Here is a 22076-nt window from a genome sequence, read left to right as displayed (position 1 = left end):
CAAATATGTGGAGATTAAACAGCATACTACTAAAGAATGACTGGGTCAAAGAAGAAATAACAGGTGAGATCAAGAGATATATGGAGACAAAGAAGAATGACAATACGACATATCAAAACTTCCAGGATGCAGTGAAAGCAGTAATAAGAGGGAAGTTTATATCATTACAGGCCTATCTCAAGAAGCAAGAGAAATCCCAAGTAAACAACCTTACACCTTAACCAGAAAAAGAACAAAGGCAACCCAAAGGCAGCAGAAGAAAGGAAATAATAAAAATTAGGATGAAATTGAGAACAAAAAGACTATATAAAAAATTAATACAAGAGAGAGCTAGTTCTTAGAAAAGATTAATAAAATTGACAAACACCTGGCTAGACTCACTAAGGAAGAAAAAGACTCATATAAACAAAATCACAGACATCACAGATACACAGAGGATCTTACTAGAATACTATGAAAGACTATATGCCACCAAATTCAATAATCCAGAAGAAATGGATAAGTTCTTAGAAATATATAACCTTCCTAGATTGAATCATGAAGAAGTGGAAAATCTGTATAGACCCATCAACAGTGAGGAAATTGAAACAGCCATCACTGGCCCTCCCCCCCCAAATCCAGGACCAGATGGCTTAATTAGTGAATTCTACCAAACATGCAAAGAAGATCTGATACCTATCCTTCTCAAACTCTTCCAAAAAATTGAAGAAGAGGCAGTACTTCCTAACACATTTTATGAGGCCAACATAACCCTGATACCAAAACCTGGCAAGGATAACACACAAGAAAAAAAAACAACCTCAATATCTGTGGTGAATACAGATGCAAAAATACTAACAAGTCGAATACAGCAGTACATTAAAAAAGCAATAAAGCCCGGCCGGGCGTGGCTCAGCAGTTGAGCATCAACCTAGGATCCAGGTAATCGGGGTTCGATTCCCGGTCAGGGCACATGCCTGAGTTGCAGGCTTGATCCCCAGTCGGGGGCGTGCAGGAGGCAGCCGATCAATGACTCTCTCATCACTGATGTTTCTGTTTCTCTCTCTCCCTCTCCTTTTCTCTCTCTGAAATCAATAAAGATATATTTAAAAAAAAAAAAAGTAATATATCATGCTTAAGTGGGGTTCATTCCAGGGGCACAAGAATGGTTCAACATACTCAAATTGACCAACATAATACACCCCATTAACAAAACAAAGGATAAAAATCCTATGATCTTACCAATACATGCCGAAAAGCATTTGATAAGATACAACATCCATTTATGGTTAAAACACTCACTAAAATGGGTGTAGAAGAAAAGTAACTCAACATAATAAAGGCCATGTGTGACAAACCTCAGCCAATATTATTCTCAAATGGTGAAAAACTGAAAGCTTTTTCTTTAAAATCAGGAACAAAACAAGGATGCCCACTCTCACCACTATTTTGTTTTTAATATATATATATTTTAATTGATTTCAGAGAGAGGAAGGAAGAGGGGGAGAGAGAGAAAAACATCAATGATGAGAGAGAATCATTAATTGCCTGCAACCCAGGCATATGCCCTGACCGGGAATCAAACCATGACCTCCTGGTTCATAGGGCGATGCTCAACCACTGAGCCACGCCAGCTGGGCGTCACCACTTTTATTCAACATAGTTCTGGAAGTCATATTCAGAGCAATTAGACAACCATGGTTCAAGTCACTTTTAGCTCTCACTTGAATTATTTTCAGTTGCCTCCAAATTGGTCACTTGAATTCTACTTTTGCCCCCTTTTTTCTGTTGTCAACTTGATCTGATTTACATTTCAGTGGTACCTATTTTACTCTGATCAAAAGAGAAACCTCTTTAAATATTCCTTCAAGGTGCTTCATGATCTGGTCCTAGTCTTGTCTCCCTGAACTCCTCTCTCAAACTATTCTTGCTCTCTGTGCTCCAGCTATCTTGGCCTTCTGGAATGCCTTGAAAAAAGCCAGCGATTACTCTTGCGACAGGGTCTTTTAACCTACTCTTCCCTTGTATGGTCTCATAATTCTGTTTCTCGCTCCCTTAGGTGTTTCCTCAGACATCATCTCTTCAGAGAGTCCTACCTTGACCAATCTTTGTAAAATAGAGCCTTTCACCTTAAAATGATGACTCTGTCCTCTTTGCCTTGCTTTATTTTACCTCGTAGTAATTATCACTATATGACATTTAAAGTATTTATTTTATATATTCTGTTTTTCTCTACTAGAATGGGTTAATTATAGGTGCAAGAGTTTGTTGGTTATATCCACCAGAACTAGACTAGCAAGTAGCATGTGATAAGTATTCAATAAATATTTGGTAAAATGAATACATGATAAAACTAAAAACATTGCTGGGAGGAGGATAATACTTTTAGTTATTACAGGGTTTAGTTACATTGCAAGCACTTGATACCTATTGATGATTTAAAACCATAGTATTTTAGAACTAAAAAATTTAGCAGTATGAAGACTCAAATATTATAGCTTTAATTCACAGACTCCTCAATATATAGAGGTCCCTAGCAACATCTTTGTTTATTATAAAAGTTCAAAAGCCAGAAACAAGGTAATAGACATTTTTAAAAGCAAAAGAAACCTATCTCCTTCACTGATTGCATGAAATTAATTTTTATCAGTTGGGAAAAGTTTAACCTTGATAGTAAAATGTTACAGTTTTGCAATTAAGAGGTATTTTTCTGTCAAAATTTTGATATCTAGTTCTTCATTTCATTTCAAAGAAAAGATGCTCTTAGAGCAATCATACAGCAGTATATTAAACTTGCTTCTGCTACTGCTTCTGCCTCACTAGATTTGCTGACATATCAAACAATGGGATTTTAGGAAGAAGAGAAAGATGTTGGGATTTAGGACTAGTATTAAAACTATTCTTGGGCTATATTTCTTGCTAAAGTTGGCTTTTGTGGAGCTAATCTGGGAATAAGTATCATTTAAAATATTTCTATGGGAAAAATGTATATAAAAAAAAAGACTTGTAGATGACCTTTGAGAGCATAACCCATTCCTCAGTTGAGAACTGCCCCCATTTCAGTAATTAGGTTTTATTCTTTGGGAAACTGACCATCTATTAGGCAGAACAAAAAGCTAATTGACAAAAAGGGGGAAAGAGGAGAGAAATCTGCGTTAAATCTGTTGAAAATAGATTTAGGAGTTTGATAGCATTTCCTGTCATCACAGTTACTGCCACTATCATATGGATTGGCAAACATTTTCTGTAAAGAGCTAGATAGTAAATATTTTTGACTGTGTGAGTTACAGAGTTTCTTTGACAACCATTCAATTTGCTGCTATAGAGTGAAAGCAGCCATAAACAGTATATAAATGAATGAGCATGGTTGTGTTCTAATAAAACTTTATTTACAAAATTAGTTAATGGGTTGAATTTGGCATATGGGCCATAGTTTGCCAACTCTTAAAATTGCTTATAAGGAGCAAATGCAAATTAATTGCTTCAAAAATATATTTATATAAAATCATTTAAAAGGTTTAGTTTAAAAGGACAGAACATAAAACATTTTTATAGTAATAAAAACAGCTTATTTTCCCCAGAATAAAAATATGACTTAAAATATTAGCTCTTTAATAAGGATAGACTAATTCAAATAGCTAAGAACATCTAATATGAAATTTATAAGGATGCTTACCTCATCTTTAAGAAAAAATGTTTTTTTCTTGATTAAATGTTTAAAACACCATATAAACTATAAAGCTGTATCTATGTCTACACAGACACATATATGTTAGAACTGCTTGGCTGTTGTCCCATGGATTTTGGGTCATTGTGTTTTCATTTTCATTTGTCTCAAGGTATCTTTTGATTTCTTGCTAGAGCTCATTATTAACCCATTCATTGTTTAGTAGCATGTTATTTAGCCTCCAGGGATTTGTGTGTTTTTCAGTTTTCTTCTTGCAGTTGATTTCTAGTTTCATACCATTGTGATTGGAGAAGATGCTTGATACGATTTCAGTCTACCTAAATTTATTATGTTGTGACCTAACATGTGGTATATCCTGGAAAGTGTTCCATGTTCACTTTAAAAAAAAAGTGTATTTTGCTTTTGGGTGAAATGCTCTAAAGATATCAAGTAAGTCAATCTGGTCTATTGTGTCATTTAAGGCCACTGTTTCCTTATTGATTTTCTGTTTGGAAGATTTATTCATTGATGTCAATGGGGTGTCTGTTGATCTCTCCCTTTATGTCCATCAATATTTGGTTTATATATTTAGGTGCTCCTACGTTGGGTATGTAGGTGTTTACAAGAGTTCTATCTTCTGCCCGGCCGGGCATGGCTCAGCGGTTGAGCGTCGACCTGGGATCCAGGCGATCGAGGTTCAGTTCCCGGTCGGGGCACATGCCCGGGTTGTAGGCTCGATCAATGACTCTCTCATCACTGATGTTTCTATCTCTCTCTCTCCCTCTCCCTTCCTCTCTCTGAAATCAATAAAGCTATATTTAAAAAAAACAAAAAACCTTAAAATTAAAAAAAAAAAAAGAGTTCTATCTTCTTGTTGGATTGATCCCTTTATCATAATGAAATGCCCTTCTTTATCTCTTATTTATGGCCTTTGTTTTAAAGTCTATTTTGTCTAAGTATTGCTACCCGAGCTTTTTTATTTTTATTTTTTTGGTTTCTATTTGCATGAAATATCTTTTTCCGTAACTTTACTTTCAGCCTGTGTGTGTCTTTCAATTTGAAGTGGGTCTCTTATAGGCAGTATATGTATAGGGTTTGCTTTTTATCCATTCAGCCACCCTTTTGATTGAAACTTTTAGTCCATTCACATTTAAAGTAATTATTGAAAGGTATAGTGTTATTTCCATTTTATTAAGTGTTTTCTGATTGTTTTTATAGTTCTTTGGTTTTTTTCTTATTCTCTTGTTCTCCTCTCTTATATGTTGCTATAGTGTTAAGTTTGGCTTCCTTCTTATTTCCTGTAGATTCCTTACAGATTAAATCTCATAGATTTTAGGGTTGTTGTTACCATGTGTTTCATATATATGTCAAGCTCTGTTTATAGCAGTCTGTTTTAAGTTGATGGTCATTTAAGTTTGAACACATTCTAAAATCACTACAGTTTTTACTCACTCCCTCCATGTTAATGTTTTTGTCATTTTTTTTTTACCTCTTTTGTGTGTTTGTATGTATCCCTTTATATTGTTGTATTTACACATTATGTTTGATCTTTTCTTCTTAAAGAAGTTTCTTTAATTTTTCTTGTAATTACTGGTTTAGTGGGGGTGAATTTTTTTACCTTCTTGTGTGGGAAACTCTTTCTCTCACCTTTGATTCTAAGTAATAACCTTTCTGGGTAGTTTTGGTTGTAGGCCTTTGCTTATTATCACTTTGAATATTTCCTTTCATTTCTTCTGGTGTGCAAAGTTTTTGTTGAGAAATCACCTGACAGTCTTATCAGAGCTTCTTTGTAAGTAACTTACTGCTTTTCTCTTGTTACTTTTAAGATTTTCTCTTTATTTTTAACCTTTGGCGTTTTAATTATGATGTGTCTTGGTGTGAGCCAAGTGGTCTGTAAGAAAAGGTAGCGGGGGGGGGAAAATATATATATATATATACATATATATATATGGAAATTTTAAATAGGATAGTTTAAGGGACCTCTGGGACAACATCAAGCATACCAGCATTCATATTGTAGGGGTACCAGAAGAAGTGAGAGAAAGGAATGGAAAACCTATTTGAAGAAATAATGACAAAATTTCTCTAACATGATGAAGGAAGTAGACATACAAGTCTAGGAAGCACCAAGAGTCCCAAACAAGAAAAACCTTATAGGTTTTGTTTTCCTGCTGTTTTGCATATCTGGTAATTTTTTATTGGATGCCATACATTGTGAATTTTATCTTGTTGGGTGCTGGATATTTTTTTATTCCTATAGATATTCTTGAGCTTTGTTTTAGATTTATTAGATGTGACTAGAGCGGTGTTCAGTTTAGGTCTAATTATTTCCTGTTTCAGAGCCAAGATCCTTTAGACTCTCTCCCCAGTGCCCTAGGAATTATGAGGTTTTCCAGCCTGATTGGGAGAAATGGGTTCTTTATGAGTCCTAGGAACTGTTTCCTCTAATCTGTTGAGTTGGTTCTTTTTCCAGCCTTATGTAGTTTCTTCATAAGGGTGTGCTGATTGGTACTAAGCTCAGTATTTGAAGAAAACTCACTGTAGATCCCTGAGGTTTTCTGTCTGTGCTGCTTCCCCTCTCTAGAACTCTTTCCTGAGAACTCTAGCCACTTATTGTCCCAAACCCCTCAACTCCATATCTTAAACTCAGAGTTCACCAGGTTTTGCCTGGGTTTTGCTTCCTTATATTTACTCTGGAAACTCTCTTAAGGTTAATAATTTGGACAGTTGTTGGGCTTATCTCATTTGTTTTTCATCTTTGAGGGATTACTAGACAGTGATGTACTATGTCTTGCAAACAATTGTTTCATATATTTTGTCCATTTTGAGGAGTTGTTTCAGACAGGAGAGTAAATTTAGTACTTGTTACTTTGTTGTTGTTTTCTGTGTAAATGCACCACCACTTTTTTTTTAGTCCTCACTGGAGGATATATTTATTGATTTCAGAGAGAGGAAGGAAGAAGTGGGAGAGAGAGAGATACTGGATAATGCTCCAACCAACTGAGCCACCAGCCAGGGTATACCACTACTTTTTTTATCCACTTGTGTATTGATGGGCACTTGGGTTGCTTCCATATCTTGGCTATTGTAAGTAATGCTACAGTGAACATAGGGGTGCATATATTCTTTTGTCTATTGCATTTTTTTAAATGGCTGAATAACATTTTATACCATATAGATGTGCCATAATTTAGTTGACTGATTCCTTATTTTTGGGCATCTAGGTAATTTTGTTCTTTCTCTTTCCCCTCAGCTTTGTTGAGATATAATTGATATATGATATTGTGTAAGTTTTAAGATCTACATGTATTGATTTAATATATGTGTATATTGCAAAAATGATTAATATAATAAGGTTAGTTAGCATATCTGTCCTCTCACGTAGATACTTTTTCTTTTGGTGGTGGTGAGAACTTTTAAGATCCACTCTCTCAGCATTTTTAAAATACACAATACAGTATTGTTAACCATTGTCACCATGCTGTATATTACATCCCCAGAACTTACTCTTCTTATAATTGTAAGTTTGTACCTTTTGATCACCTTCACCCATTTCTTACACCCCTACCCCTCATCCCTGGCAACTACCAATCTCTTCTCTGTTTGAGTTCAGTTTTTAGATTCCATGTATAAGTGAGATCATACAATATTTATCTTTGTATGTCTGACTTATTTCACTTAGCTTAATGCCCTCAAAGTTCATCCATGTTGTTGCAAATGGAACAATATTTCACTGTATATAGTACCACAACTTATTTATCCATCCGTCACTGGACACTTACGTTGATTTTATGTCTTGGCTATTGTAAATAATGCTGCAGTGAACATGGAGGTACAGATATCTTTTCAAGACAGTGATTTCTTTTCCTTTAGATATCCTTCCAGAGGTGGGATTGCTGGATCATTTGGTAGTTCTATTTTTAACTTTTTGAGGAACTTTCATACTAAATCAATATCCAGTATATGGTGTTTTTTTCCTTATAGCCTGGATTCATGGGTTCGGGAATCAAGGAGTAGAAATGGGAGTAGTACCACTCACTATTACCCCTAGTGAACCATTAGCAACATTTTTGCTTTCTGTTCCCTGGACCTTATACTCTGCTGGCCTAGAGATCTTGATTCCAGAAGGTAGGAATGCTTCTGTCAGGAGTCACCACAATGCCTCCATTGAGCTGGAAGTTAATACTGCTACCCTGCTGGCCGCTTTGGGATCCTGATTCCTCTTCATTTCTAGGCAAAGAAGGGAGTTACTGTGCTGGCTAGGGTGATTGCTCTTGACTAACAAGGGAAAATTGGACTACTACTCCACAGTGGAGGTGTGGAAGAATACAGACAATCCCTTAGGGCATTTCTTAGTATTACCATACCCTGTAATTAAGGTCGATGGAAAACTATAAAAACCCAATCCAGGTAGCACTGCTAATTGCCCTGACACTTCAGGAATGAGGGTTTAGGTCACCTCACCAGGTGAAGAACCACAGTCGTTGTTACTTTGTTGGCTTGAAGCAGATTTGGAGGCTGATATACTTTTCATCTCCTTACCTGCCCTCAATTAATGTGTATCAAATTCTTTTAAATGCAACATGAAGCAGAAATATCTCCTCTGAACTTGCTCGTCCTCATTTTATTTTGTATGCATTATTTTTACTCTTAGATTGCTTTCCTGATCTAAAATTATTGAATTAAATAGAGTAGGACATAATTAGTCTTTCATGACAATTTGACTCTGAAGGTCTGATTCAGTGTGCATTCCATGTGGGAATGAAAAGAAAGGATGAAAGTGTATTATATCTTTTGCATTCACTTAAAATCTAAACAATTTAGAAATGAAGCCAATATTTCAAGAGAATGCTTAGCAGTAGTTCATCTTTTAGCTACAAAGATGTCTAGTTGAAATGTGTTTTCAATTAATCAGCCTTCTTGGCCCTTACTTAAACTGAACATTTATCCTGCATTTGCCTTAGTTGTCGTCGTGTTTGTACACTGTATATTAAATTGTCAATTAGATTCTTATTTAGAAAATGTGCTTAGCACATTTATAACGTAGCAGCTAGAAGAATTTGAGGATTGAGGAGTTACTTTTTTTAATCCTTGTTATATTTGTACAGATTCCTTTCTATTTCCTAGTTTAGGACATGAATCAGAAAATCCATTGTTTCTAAAGTTTTTAACGTAAATGCAGTAGAATCTTTTGATTTGTTCTGTTTCAAGAAAAAGAATATGTTCCAAAGATACAATCCTACTCTGATCTTTTTCAGTAGAAAGAAGGTGGGAGTAGAATTTTTCTTTTCTATAGTTTTATGAGACACAAATGACTGATAAAGGCTGATAGGTTGGTTGCCTTTATTTCCCTAGAAGTAACTCTTAGGGTAAATACAAAGTCAGCCCTGTCTTTTTTCTTTGTAGTCTGTTACAGTGAAGTGATAACTGATTTTCATAATGAAAGAAACCACATTTTAGTGGAAGATTAAATTTTAAATAGTGAAGGGGAGCAGAGTAATATTATGGAAGGGGCACTGGAATGAATCAGAAGGCTAGTCAGCTTATTTATACTTCATTTAATCTTCATATTAACATTAGAAAGTAAATAGGATCTACATGTTACAGATGAGAAAACTAAGCTTCCAAAATGTTAGGTAATATTCAACATGTCGAGCAATTACCTATTAAAGGACAATTTGGTTCTAAGTCTTTATTATACTAAAGCCATGAAGTTCCTTCTGTTCCTTCTATTTCTATAATACACTTTCATATTTTAAAACCATGAACCATGGCATATACCAAAATGATAAATTTCCAAAATACCTTAGGTCTGGCTCTCTCATTTTTGTTAGTCAGTTTTCCTACCTGCAATGTATTCTTATTATTAAAATCTTACCTATTTGTCAGCGCCTAGTTCACCAGTAACTAATTGACAATGATTTCTTCTTCTGTGATCTTAAAGCATTTATTATCTATCATTTGTTTATTAGTTATATACATATTGAGATATATTTAGTCATTTTATATTTGAAATTTAGGATAACTCTTGAATTGTACATGTTTATGTATTACTGCTACACTTAAATCACGCTCCCTGAAGGAGCTTCTGTACTGCATGTATCGTAGCATTGTATGTATAGCTTAATAAGTAATTGTGTGATTCTACCAACGAGACAATTTGAGTTAGTCGTCATTCTCCATTATTCACGTCTCATGGGCAAATTTACTCTACACATGATGTTTTAAAATTTTAAATTCTGTGACTTTACACAGCTGATGCTGGTAGGCTTTTTAGAGAAATGTTTTAAAAAATGTCCAAAAGAGCAGTCAAAATCAAAATGTGTTGATTGAAGTTAGCATGTAGACTTATTTTATTTGGCAGAGAGAGCTGTTCCTTTGCCCCACACCTCAGTAAGAGTTCCAGAAACTGGTTTATTTATTTTTTTTTAATAACCTCTTTTCTCTCTCTTTTTCTCCCACAGTCAATGAAATCAAAAGAATATTTGAATAATATTTAGGTGATTTGGGTGGTCGCTGCTGCTGCTACTAATACTACTACTACTTACTCAAAAGTCAATTAACCTTTCTAGGCTTTAGTTTTCTTATCCTTAAAACTGAGTTGGATTATGTGATCTTTAAAGATAGAGTGCCCCAGATTTATAAAACAGAAGTTTGAGGTAGATTAGGTTGATTTCAGAATTGTAAAGTAGCATTTGATTCTTGCCCTTCAAAATATTAGTTTTATGTTAATTGACTTTTTTTAAGTGTTTGTGTTTCATGTTCTATTTTTATGGTTAATTTTCTTTTGTAACTTACTAGTACTCCCTCACGTGTTGCTAAAGGAGTTGTCGACCACACCAGAATGAGTCTACATGGTGCTAGTGGGGGACATGAGAGATCAAGAGATAGACGAAGGTCAAGTGACAGATCACGAGATTCATCTCATGAAAGAACAGAGTCTCAACTCACTCCTTGTATTAGAAATGTCACTTCTCCAACACGACAGCACCATGTTGGTATGTAGATCAACTAATCTTTCTAACAATTTTTGAAGTATGCATTTACCTTTTTAAAGTAGTAACTGCAATGAATTGTGGCTAATACTTCAGAGAAAAATTAACTTTTACTTTTAATCAGTTGCTTCTATTTTAGCTTAGCTTGGTTCTTGCTGTGAAGAAAAAAAAAAACTGCAACATATCAAATGAAACCTAAAAATGAATTTTTTAAAGAATCTGGGACAGACTTATTAAAGAAGTAATTTGAAAAGCCTTTATAATTCTGATATGTAGGTTTCAAATTTTTTCAAATTGATTTTTATCTTACGAGATATATACAGTGGTTTATTTTAAAATAGTTTGTAAATTATTGTAAAAATAGCCCGGCTGAGCGTGGCTCAGCGGTTGAGCGTCGACCTAGGATCTAGGCGATCGGGGTTCGATTCTCGGTTAGGGCTAGGATCCAGGCGATCGGGGCTCGAGTCTCTCTCTCTGCCCAGGTTGCGGGCTAGGCAGCCGATCAATGACTCTCTCATCATTGATGTTTCTGCCTCTCTCCTTCTTCTTTCCTCTCTCTGAAATCAATAAAGGTATATTTTTAAAAAAATTAATGTAAAAATTAATATCAGTAATAAATTTACTAGAAATATAAATAATAAATTTACTATTACTAATAGTAGTTATTGATAGGAAGTCTTATTTAATCATCCTAGAAAAAGGAATTAAAAGCTAGAATAACCATCAGAGTAATTTATTTTGATTTTTGACAATATATTTAATAATAAAAATAGAAGATGAGCCCAGCTGGTATGGCTCAGTAGGTGACCGTTGACCTATGATCCAGGAGATCCTGGTTCGATTTCCGGTCAGGGCACATACCTGGGTTTTGGGCTTAATCCCCAGTGTGGGGCATGCAGGAGGCAGCCAATCAATGCCTGTCTCATCATTGATGTTCCTCTCTCTCTCTCTCCCTCTCCCTTCCTCTCTCTCTCCCTACCTCTCTCTGAAATCAATCAAGATATATTTTAAAAAAGAATAGAAGATGAAAGAGAAAGTGTGAAGTGTTTTGCTTTCTTGGCAACTAGCTCAGATCTTTCTCTTCCTACCCATTGCTATAAATGAATGTGTGTGACTATAAAACACTAGTCTAAAGCAGAGATATGTAAGCAATGTGAACTTGCTCATTTTCATTTTACTCTGGGAAGGGCCAAATTAATACCTTGACTTACTATATGAGGTAGTTTCTGATTGTTACAAAGCAAAATCATTTCTGTTAGGGTCTAAGTATGTGTAGAAGTTGACAATATCTAAGTAGGAGTAGGTCCTTAAAGTCAAACTAGTACTGATAAGCCAAAAAAAGTGAATAAGAGATTTAGTCTGTTATATGCAAAGTTCAGTATATGGGAAAATAGTAGAAGGATATAATTATTTTATTACTTTAGCAAATTCTGCTTTTGGGGTGCTACCAGCATTGTGGAAACAGGCAATAAAACGGAGGTGTCAGAGTATCTCTGGAGATACTGCAGATCTAATTATATATTCAGTAAAACTGTACAGAGTGTTCTAAGTAGCCTGAGTCATGGAGGAATTTGGCAAAAGCTGATGGAACTGAGGGGATGGAGGTACATTTTAGGTCACCTTTAAAGTGTAGTGATCTAGCCTCTAAAGGAAACTTAATCACAAAATCTTAGTTTTAATTTCTCCTTTATAGAATGTTGAAACCTACCTATTAAAATTATAAATAATAATTATGTGATCCTATAAAACTTGTAGCAGTGCTTTATTCAACAAAAGTGAAAATGAAAAGAAAGCAACATATCATCAGCTATTAAAGCCACATAATTAGGTAGACATTAAAAATCATTTGAAAAAATAAATACTTCTTGCTATCCTTATTCAACTTTTTTTCTTCTATCAGACCTTCCTTTTGTGAGATAAATTGCTGGTTTCAAAATGCCTTTATTAACACAGCAATATTCCAGAATTTGTACTTTTTGTTCTCAGAATAGTATGAATACTTTTAGTATTTAAGGGAGTTTAAATTGGTATTCTTACTAATCTTTTACTAACTTTCAGCGTTTACTTATTTGACTTGTGATTCTGCTCCTTGGGTTTCTATATATTTTTAAGTAGAGTAATAACATAAAATTTACCTTAATTTTGATCTTAGTGTGGGTCAATATTAGTAAGCTATACATTTTTTGAAAAGTCTATAAAGATTATTTTAGAAAACATTTTGATGTTTTTATTCCTGGGAAATATTTATGGTGTTCTGTGAAAATGTTATTTGAGATAAAAAGCTGGAATGCTGTGATTTAAAACAAGTTTTCTAAATAAAAATATTTTGAAAGATATATATGGATCTTGGATTTTTTAAAAGAAAATTTGCATGACTTTGTTTAACATCTTTATTTCAGAACGAGAAAAAGATCACAGTTCCTCTCGTCCAGGCAGTCCTCGTCCTCAAAGAGCATCTCCAAATGGTTCTAGTAGCAGTGCTGGGAACAGCAGCAGAAATAGTAGTCAGTCAAGTTCAGATGGTAGCTGTAAGACATCTGCGGAGATGGTGTTTGTATATGAGAATGCAAAAGAAGGAGCTCGGAATATAAGAACATCAGAACGAGTGACACTAATAGTGGATAATACTAGATTTGTTGTAGACCCATCCATTTTTACTGCACAGCCAAATACAATGTTGGGCAGGTTTGTATTATTGCAGTTCTTTGTACTATTAATTTTAAAACACTTATACATTATTTCTTTTTTTTTCTTTCATTTAAGTTTACAGTAATCCTATGTTGGAATGTAGTGTTCCTATTTTACAGATGAAAGAACTGAGCTTTTGAAGGTTAAATAACTTGCTCAAGTTAATACAGCTAGAAAGTGGTAGAGACAGTTTTTGAACATGATTTTATTTCTAACAATCTTTGCTGTACCAGTCAGAATAGTAAATGTATTAGCTAATGAAGACAGGATACTAAAAGATTTCTGCAGGCTGAAACCATAGATTTCATCAAAACAAGGTAAATTTAACAGCGGCATTGTTTCTTTACCTGGGACTCCCAAATTCAGCCATCAAATACAGCAGGTATTGGTCTTGTTGAAAGGGAAAACGACCCAACAATTTGGTTAGCTAAAAAGTCAGCATTTGTCAGTTTGATATTGATACTTAAAAAAATGAATGTTCTTAACAGTAGTTAGTAGAATGGAGAAGTAGTCATTAGAAGTAGTCATCTTTGCTCTAGCAGGTGTTGCTCAGTGGTTAAAGCATTGGCCCATCCACTGAAGGGTCACAGGTTCGATTTCCTGGTCATAGGGCACGTACCTGGGTTGCAGGATTGATCCCTGGCCCCGGTCGGGGTGCATGCTGGAGGCAACCAATTGATATGTCTCTCTCTCTCTCAATCTCAATCTCAATCTCAATCTCTTTTTCTCTCTCCCCCTCCCTACCTCTCTTTCACTCTGGCTAAAAAAAAAAAAAAATTATTGGAAAAATTGTTCTCAGGTGAGGATTAACAAAATAAATTTGTTTTTTTTAAAATAACAGATGTCCATTGTTTTTGTTTTTTTTTCTTTTTTTAAAAATATATCTTTATTGATTTCAGAGAGAGTAAAGGAGAGGGAGAGAGAGAGATAGAAACATCAGTGATGAAAGAGTCACTGATTGGCTGCCTCCTGCACGCCCCCGACTGGGGACAGAGCCTGCAGCCCGGGCATGTGCCCTGACCGGGAATCAAACCCCCATTGCCTGGATCCTAGGTTGATGCTGAACTGTTGAGCCACGCCTGGCTGGGCTAAATTCCTTTCTTTAAAATTAAAAAATAAAAAGAATTAGAAATAGTCATCTTCTCATCTGTGCTCATATAGAGTAACAGATTAATGTAAAGTTCGTAGTTATTGGAACTGCAATCTAAGAATGATACAGAAAATATAGACTTCATTTTTCAACTTTTCCAAAACTAGGATTGAATACCTTTTAATTTTAAAGTTATTATCTTTTTCTCTTTGCTCTAATATAAAATGAGAGGGCATGTATATGAAGTAGAAGTTTACATGAGGTAAAAAAAAATTTGTTTTTAGGTTACATATGAATATTTGGGATACATGCGTACTTTCGTGTGTGTGTGTGTGTGTGTGTGTGTGTGTGTGTGTGTGTACTTTCGTGTGTGTGTGTGTGTGTACTTTCGTGTGTGTGTGTGTGTGTGTGTGTACTTTCGTGTGTGTGTGTGTGTGTGTGTACTTTCGTGTGTGTGTGTGTGTGTGTGTGTGTGTGTGTGTGTCAGATTTGCCAGTCTCTGAATACAGAATAAATGCCCGCATATGAGTAGATAAATATTTTCTTTTACCATTGGCTTTGCATCTGTGAGATAAAAATACCTGAACTGTAGGCTTTTATGTATTTTTCAGTAGGTTATTTGATGGAAGCTATTAGGAGGATGACTTGACACTGTTAATACTTTATTTTTTACCTGCACTTTAAAGAAAGTTAAAAAGTAGATATTTGATATTTTGCTTCAGCTGCTAAGCCATGTTTTCTTTAAAAAAAAAAATCCAATATATATATTTTGTGTGTGTCTATATTGATCTGAAAAGTAGTTTTCTCCTTTTGTAAAAAGTTCAAGTGTTAGAGAAAATTGCATGACATTTGATTCCTGAAAGACTGTCCTTTTTACATCAGTGAAGGTTTCTTTTCATGTGAATTGAACAAAGCATATCTTTGGGGTTGAAAATTAATATTCATGGGGACTGTAAAAAGCAGTTGCATTCTTTTGGAAAGTGAAATAGAAAAGCTTTGTTCTTCATAGGTTTATATGTTATAACAAAAAGAGAAACCATTTAAATTGGGAAATTGTTGAGTAGAATACTTAGATCAGCCATATTTACTTTACTAATGGTGGTATCAGGTTCAGACGTTCTACTTTTTTTCCCCATGTAGTTAAGGATTATCATTTATTCAGAGATTATCTCCTCCTCATTTTTTCTTGTTAGAATGTCCTGCCTTTTATGAAAAGATAGTAATAGCAGATGGTACATAAATGCCCTAACTTATTCGCAAACTTTTGGCAGCCCCCCAAATTTGTTCTGAAATTTTGTCATCAGTGAAATGCTCAGATATGGAAATCTCTGGAGTAGATGTTTTTGGAGGAGGTCTTACTTTCTTTAATCACACTTTAAAATTTTTCTTGGGCCCTAGCCAGTTTTGCTCAGTGGTTAGAGCGTCGGCCCGAGGACTGAAGGGTCCCAGGTTCAATCAGGTCAGGGGGCCTGTGGGAGGCAACCAATCAATGTCTCTCTCTCACATCGACGTTTCTCTCTCTCTCTCTCTCTCCCTTCCACTCTCTCTGAAAAACAATGGGAAAAATATCCTCGGGTGATAAAATAAAAATTTTATTTACTTAAAAATAAATAAGTAAATAAAATTTTTCTTGTGAGTAATGCATTAAATTTTTTTTTGAAGGACATATTTTGCAAATTGCCTCTTTTCTAAATGGTTACTGTTAAAAGCCAATAACATGACCTGAAAAAATATGTCCATTTGTATTTTTCTTATGTATAAATTAATATTAAGAGCTTTTTACTTATTTGTTTCATCTTTTTATTCTCTTCTTAACTTCTTTATTCCTGTCTGCCCCAGCATTTGATGGCTAATTTTTCAATTCTGGGATGCAAGTGTAAGAATTTTGAGCAAGATTTTTTACATTTGAGGTTAAGATTGTGAAAAATAAAACAACTAACCTGCTTATACTATCTTGCTTTTTCGTAGTTTACTGTATGTACTGCATTACAGTATTAACTTTGCAAGGACGATCACAGTTTTAAGGAAAAGGCATAAACAATATGATTTCCCTTTTCCTTTTTTTCCCCCCTTCTGGTATTAGTATAAAAGTGACCTTTCCCCCTCAGTTGATATATTTTTTCCCCCTGAGGAGAAGGAGCTGGAAAGTTCTTTAGCTTCTGAATTTTATCAATTGATAATTGCTTGTAGGGAATCTACAGTGGTGGGCAAAAGTAGGCTTACATTTATAATAAAAATAATACAGTAATAAATAATAATACAAAAATAAACTGTGTTTCATATACTCACAATTGTAAATCTCCTTTTACCCACCCCTGTATACTACTGTTCCCTCCCATCAAAAAGGAAATATTTTAAATATTCCCTTTGTTAATTATGTTTGCCAGAATAAATTTCTGATAAAAACTCTTTAAACTAATTTAATGATATAATTTAATACTTAAATTATAATTCCTTTTTAATTTTGTGCATGAAATCAATTTTCCCTTATGAAGGAAGTATCCTATTGATATGTTTCTTAATTATTTACTGTTATAGGATGTTTGGATCTGGCAGAGAACATAACTTTACACGTCCCAATGAGAAGGGAGAGTATGAGGTGGCAGAGGGAATTGGCTCCACTGTATTTCGAGCTATTCTGGTAAGTTTTTGTTTCTTGTGTGTTTTGACTTAATCATATGACCCCTTCTTGGTAAGTACTTGAATTGAAATCAGAGTTCGATTTGGATATCTTTGTGGAGGTATGTAGGATATATATATATATTTAAATAACGTTTAATTCATCTTTATTTTAGTACATAAAAACAATATAAATAAACGAGTTTTATGACCTTTGGGAAGATAGATAGGGTAGTGGTGATTCATCTCTTGGGTCTGCATAGGCAGTTCTTTCAAGGGTGTAATGTTAACATATATGGAGTCATGCTTTTCCTCTGTCCTTAATTCTCTTAAATAAAATAAATCAATCTGAGAATGAATGTGGCTACTTGAATTCTAATATTTTATTGCACATAATCAGCAATATGGATGTTCCTGAACACTTAAAATTAATCTCTAAAATGTATTTGTTAGCATCACTGTTTTAAACCTTTATTTTTATTTTGAGGTTTTAACTTTTTATTTTTGAGGAATATTTGAATTACTGTTATAGAGTCCCTACTTGTAACTTCAAGTCAGTGATAAAGCTTTCATTATAGTGTGTGACAGTTTATGCCACAATCTAAAAATATGGTTTCCTCAAATAGTTTTGGGGGAAAGGGGAGTGAGAGTCTTGAGGTACAGACAGGAAAGGTATAGCTGACTCTTGAACAACACAGGTTTGTTTCCACTTATATGCAGATTTTTTTCAATAAATAAAGTAGATGCATTTTCTCATCTTTATGATTTTAATAATTTTCTTTAGCTTTATTGTAAGAATACAGTATATAATACATATAACATACAAAATATGTGTTAATTGACTGTTATTGGTAAGGCTCCTGGTGAGTAGTAGACTATTGTTAATTAAGTTTTAGGGCAGTCAAAAGTTATACGCAGATTTTCCACTGCACGGTTGGTACCCCTAAGTGTGGTGGTGTTCAGGGTCAACTTAATTAATCTTGATTGAGTTGCTAGTACTCAGACAACCAGTTGTTAGTACCAGACGATATCTTGTTTCCATTGTGTTACTGTGGAGCCTTGGGGCAGATCTTAATTTGGGGGGAAGTGCTTCTTTCAGCTGCCCACACTTCCGTTTCACCCCCAGTGGAGTTGACAAGTAAGGAATATTTTTGTTACTCAGCTATGGAGTAACTTACTTGTATTTGGAGGTAGCCCCTAATAACATTTTATTGAAATAATTACTATTGATTGATTATAGTAATATGGGAAGCACCAAAGGATAGTATTTGGAAGAATAATATCTAATTGTGTGTTCTCTTTTACATATTTTAATACTTGGATATGACTTTGAAGTTCTTTACTAAGAACTTTAAATTTTGCTCAGTTCTTTAGGTAATATTTAAGGTAACTTAAAATATGTTAATTCAACTTCCTTACCTTTAAAAAAAACTTAAAAATTTGTGGTAGTTATATAGAAAAATAATTTGTAGAGGGGGAAATACATATGAATTAGCATGATATAGTAGAGAAAAGAGATGTATAAATAATGGAAAGATTTAGGTTTTTATCTTACCTCTGCTGTTAAATCTGTGACTGGGTGAGTCAGTGAAACAACTAGGCCTTAATAATAAGTTTTGGCTATCTCATGCTTCAGATGCTTTATGCATTCTTGCTTTCTTTCTCTTTTTTTAGGATTACTATAAAACAGGAGTAATCCGTTGTCCTGATGGCATATCTATTCCTGAACTGAGAGAAGCGTGTGACTATCTTTGTATCTCTTTTGAATATAGTACTATTAAATGTAGAGATCTCAGTAAGTATGCCGTTTTGTATGTGAGTAATTTGTAGAGTTATACTATATTGGAATGAAAAGGCTGAAATAGTGCTATTTATCTAGACATCAAATATTTGTTTAACTGAATTGTAAAGCATTCTAGTACCATGAAGATTATTTATGGAAGTTTACTGAGATGTTTATAAGATCCTTGTGCAATTTTCTTTCCAAAACTTTTTTTCAACTTTCATAATTTATTTTTTTGATAGACTATTCCAGATTTCCTCATCGACTGTCTCCTCTGTAGTTTGTCACCAGTCTTTTATCTCCCAGCATGGGAGCCCTGGCTTTGGTGAAGTGTGGTGTTTGGCTTTATTCCTCAGATCACATCAACAAAAATTTTATAATTTTTTTGTACTTAACATATAAAATACTATTTTAACCCACTGTGGAAGATACAAATAATTCTCACAAATAGTTATTTGTCATTAAAGATCTTAGACTGAGTACCTAGACTTCATTTATGCAAAAAGTTAAGGGACTTCATTCAGGAACTTCAAACATAGTCTCAGAGCAAGGTCTAGAACTTTGGAATCTTATCTCTGATTGATATTCTCTTTTCACAACATTCTTAACCAGCTACCATTTCACTGTTACTCCATGCCTAAGAAGAAAAGATGATTATATACAGAAAGTCAAAATAGCATATGAGAATTATCAGATATTGACTTGGATATTAAGTGGTTGGAGAAGTTCAGAAGAAAGGATGGTTATTGTGGGCTACAAGGTTTGGGGATGAGTCCAGAGGATACATGTGGTAAAGAATGAATAGGAATGATTTAGAAAGCAGAGTGGGGAGGTCATTCTGAGAGCTGGGATTTTTGCAATTAAGATGCAAAATATATACTTTGGAAATAACCTAGTTGGAGCAGAGATTTTATATATCAGTACCAGAAGGAGACAGGAATAATTAAGTGGGCCAGAGTATGGAAGGTGTTTAATTCAAACTAATGTTCTTACATTTTATTTTATATAAACAGTGGGAAGCCGTTTTTGAAGTTTCTTATACATGGTTATAGACTTGTGTTAGCCCCAGACATAATGGTTATCTTTACTTTATTATCTAAACTCAATACTAGCTTGGCAGAGTGGTTTCAAAGATTGGTGTGCTGAAAACTGTGAATGGGAAATTTTATTTAAAATTTTTGAGGCACCTCTTGTATACTTAAATATAACTATCCTTCATGCTTAGTTGTAATCTAACTCTGAAAATGAGTGGCCTTATTAAGCCTCTCCCTAAGTACCATTATATTTTTGTCAAACATTTCTTAAAGTGTCCATAAAAATATCAGTAGGTGGGACAAAACAGTGAATGGTCTAACTCTGAGTCCATTTCTATGTAAATGATATTTAAAAGTTTAAAGTCAAATAGTTGCATAGCTGGAACATACAACTATAAACATGAATAAAGTTGCTGTTTTTTCACATCTTAAAAAAATGATTTTTAGTTCAAACCATGAGCATTCATTATTCTAATTATAGATCCTAGACTTTACGTTTAGTGTATTTTTTTCATGAGACAGTTTTAACTTCATTTAATTAGATGTTGAATTTTGGTGACTGTCAGATTAAAAAAACGCACTGGAATTTCTTAGAGATGATTTGGATTTTAGTTCTGTAGTCCTTTGGACATAGTTTGCCATGTCATCACTGTTAAGTTTCATTTATGTTATGGAATTAAGAGTGTTTATGTAAAATATATGTAGTATGGTTTTTCTAGACTTCTGATATTAAAATAATACTTGTAATTATTTCTAGATTACCTGTGATATATGTTACTAAAAGTTTAGAGATTCTCATAGACTTTAATTAAAGCAAAACTATGTAGAATGTGAAGAGACAGAAATAGTCTTATAAAAATATAAAAGGATACTGTGAGTGTAGATTTGAGTCCAAATATGAATTTTTTCCTGAAAATAAGTGTCTTTATTGACTATTGGAATGACACTTGACACTAAAATGTCTAAGTTTGTCTCTTAACTGAAAAAGAAATTATACAAAGTACTGAATGCTTATTGACTAGAGAGTTCTGGGTTTCTTGGGCAAGTTACTTAAAACCTTGTTTCTTAGTTTCCTCATCTTTAAAATAGAGACAGTAATACTTATCTCACTGGGTTGTTGTGAAGATTAACTGAAAAGTGCTTGACACAGTATTAAATAAGGGTTTCCTTAAGAAAATAAGGTAACAAAATTAGGAAATAAAAGTAAATTAAAAGAAAAACAGCCCTAGCCTGTTTGGCTCAGTGGTTAGAGTGTCGACCCACGGACTGAAGGGTCTACACTCCCTCCAAGGTCGATTCCTGCCAAGGGCACGTACCTTGGTTGCAGGCTCAATCCCTGGCTTCGGTCCAGGGCATGTGTGGGAGGCAACCAGTGGTGTGTCTGCCTCACATCGATGTTTCCCTCTCTCTCTCTCTCTCCCTTCTACTCTCTCTTAAAAGCAATGGAAAAGATGTCCTCGAGTGAAGATTAAAGAAAAAAAGAAACATTAAAGGGTCATATTGTATTGTACATGCCATTTTATATTTCTACATGGAAAAATATATTGTGGATAACTACATTAATAAACATTTTTTAATGGCAGCTCGTTTAATGGTTACATCGTAATCAGTCATTTTCTTCATTTTAAAAAAAAATGTTTTTATTGATTTTAGAGAGAGAGAAAGGGAGAGGGATAGAAAGATAGAAACATTGATGAAAGAGACATCCATCCACTGACTCCTGCACACCTCCTACTGGGGGTCTAGCCTGCAACCCAGGCATGTGCCCTGACTGGTAATCGAACCGGGGACCTCTTGGTTCATGGATCGACACTCTGGCTGGGCAATTTTCTGCATTTTATTGAGCACTCACGTTATAGAAAATATTAGGTTTATAAAAGGCAAGAAAAAAATAAGTTTACTGCTCTCATGGTGCTTGTAGTATAGTGGGGAAAAGAGACAAGTAAATTATATTATGGTGTTAGAGGAAGAGTAGGGTGCTAAATGGCCTTGTAGGAACAGTACCTAACTCAGGCGTGGGGGCTCGAGGAAGTTTTCTGGAGGAAAGGGAAGAGGAAGTGTGTTCCAAGCAGAAGGAATCGTATGCTCAGAGGCAAGATTAGTATAGGGAGGGGCTGAATTCTCAATCTTCTGTCATGGAACCTGTCATGTAGTGAAGGAAACCTGTGGTAACTAGTAGCTCCCCAACTAGGCTGTACATCTTCAGAGTACACATTCTCTT

General features: G+C 34.4%; 1 protein-coding gene across 6 annotated transcripts in view; it reads left to right on the top strand.

Annotated features, from left to right (window-relative positions):
* BTBD10 (BTB domain containing 10) overlaps positions 1–22076 on the top strand; it is a 59895-nt gene that overhangs the window by 27513 nt on the left and 10306 nt on the right. For 5 of the 6 annotated variants that reach the window (XM_087821743.1, XM_016225208.2, XM_016225204.2 and 2 more), the window contains 4 exons: positions 10448–10644; positions 13041–13326; positions 16958–17060; positions 18713–18833. In XM_087821743.1, the coding sequence (XP_087677869.1) occupies positions 10448–10644; positions 13041–13326; positions 16958–17060; positions 18713–18833 (707 nt within the window). The remainder of the gene's footprint in view (positions 1–10447; positions 10645–13040; positions 13327–16957; positions 17061–18712; positions 18834–22076) is intronic. The other variant, XM_016225207.2, reaches the window with a different exon arrangement.

Source organism: Miniopterus natalensis, chromosome 11 (assembly GCF_054644295.1).
Source record: "Miniopterus natalensis isolate mMinNat1 chromosome 11, mMinNat1.hap1, whole genome shotgun sequence".
Lineage (NCBI taxonomy): Eukaryota > Metazoa > Chordata > Mammalia > Chiroptera > Miniopteridae > Miniopterus > Miniopterus natalensis.
This window is presented reverse-complemented; position numbering and strand designations above follow the sequence as displayed.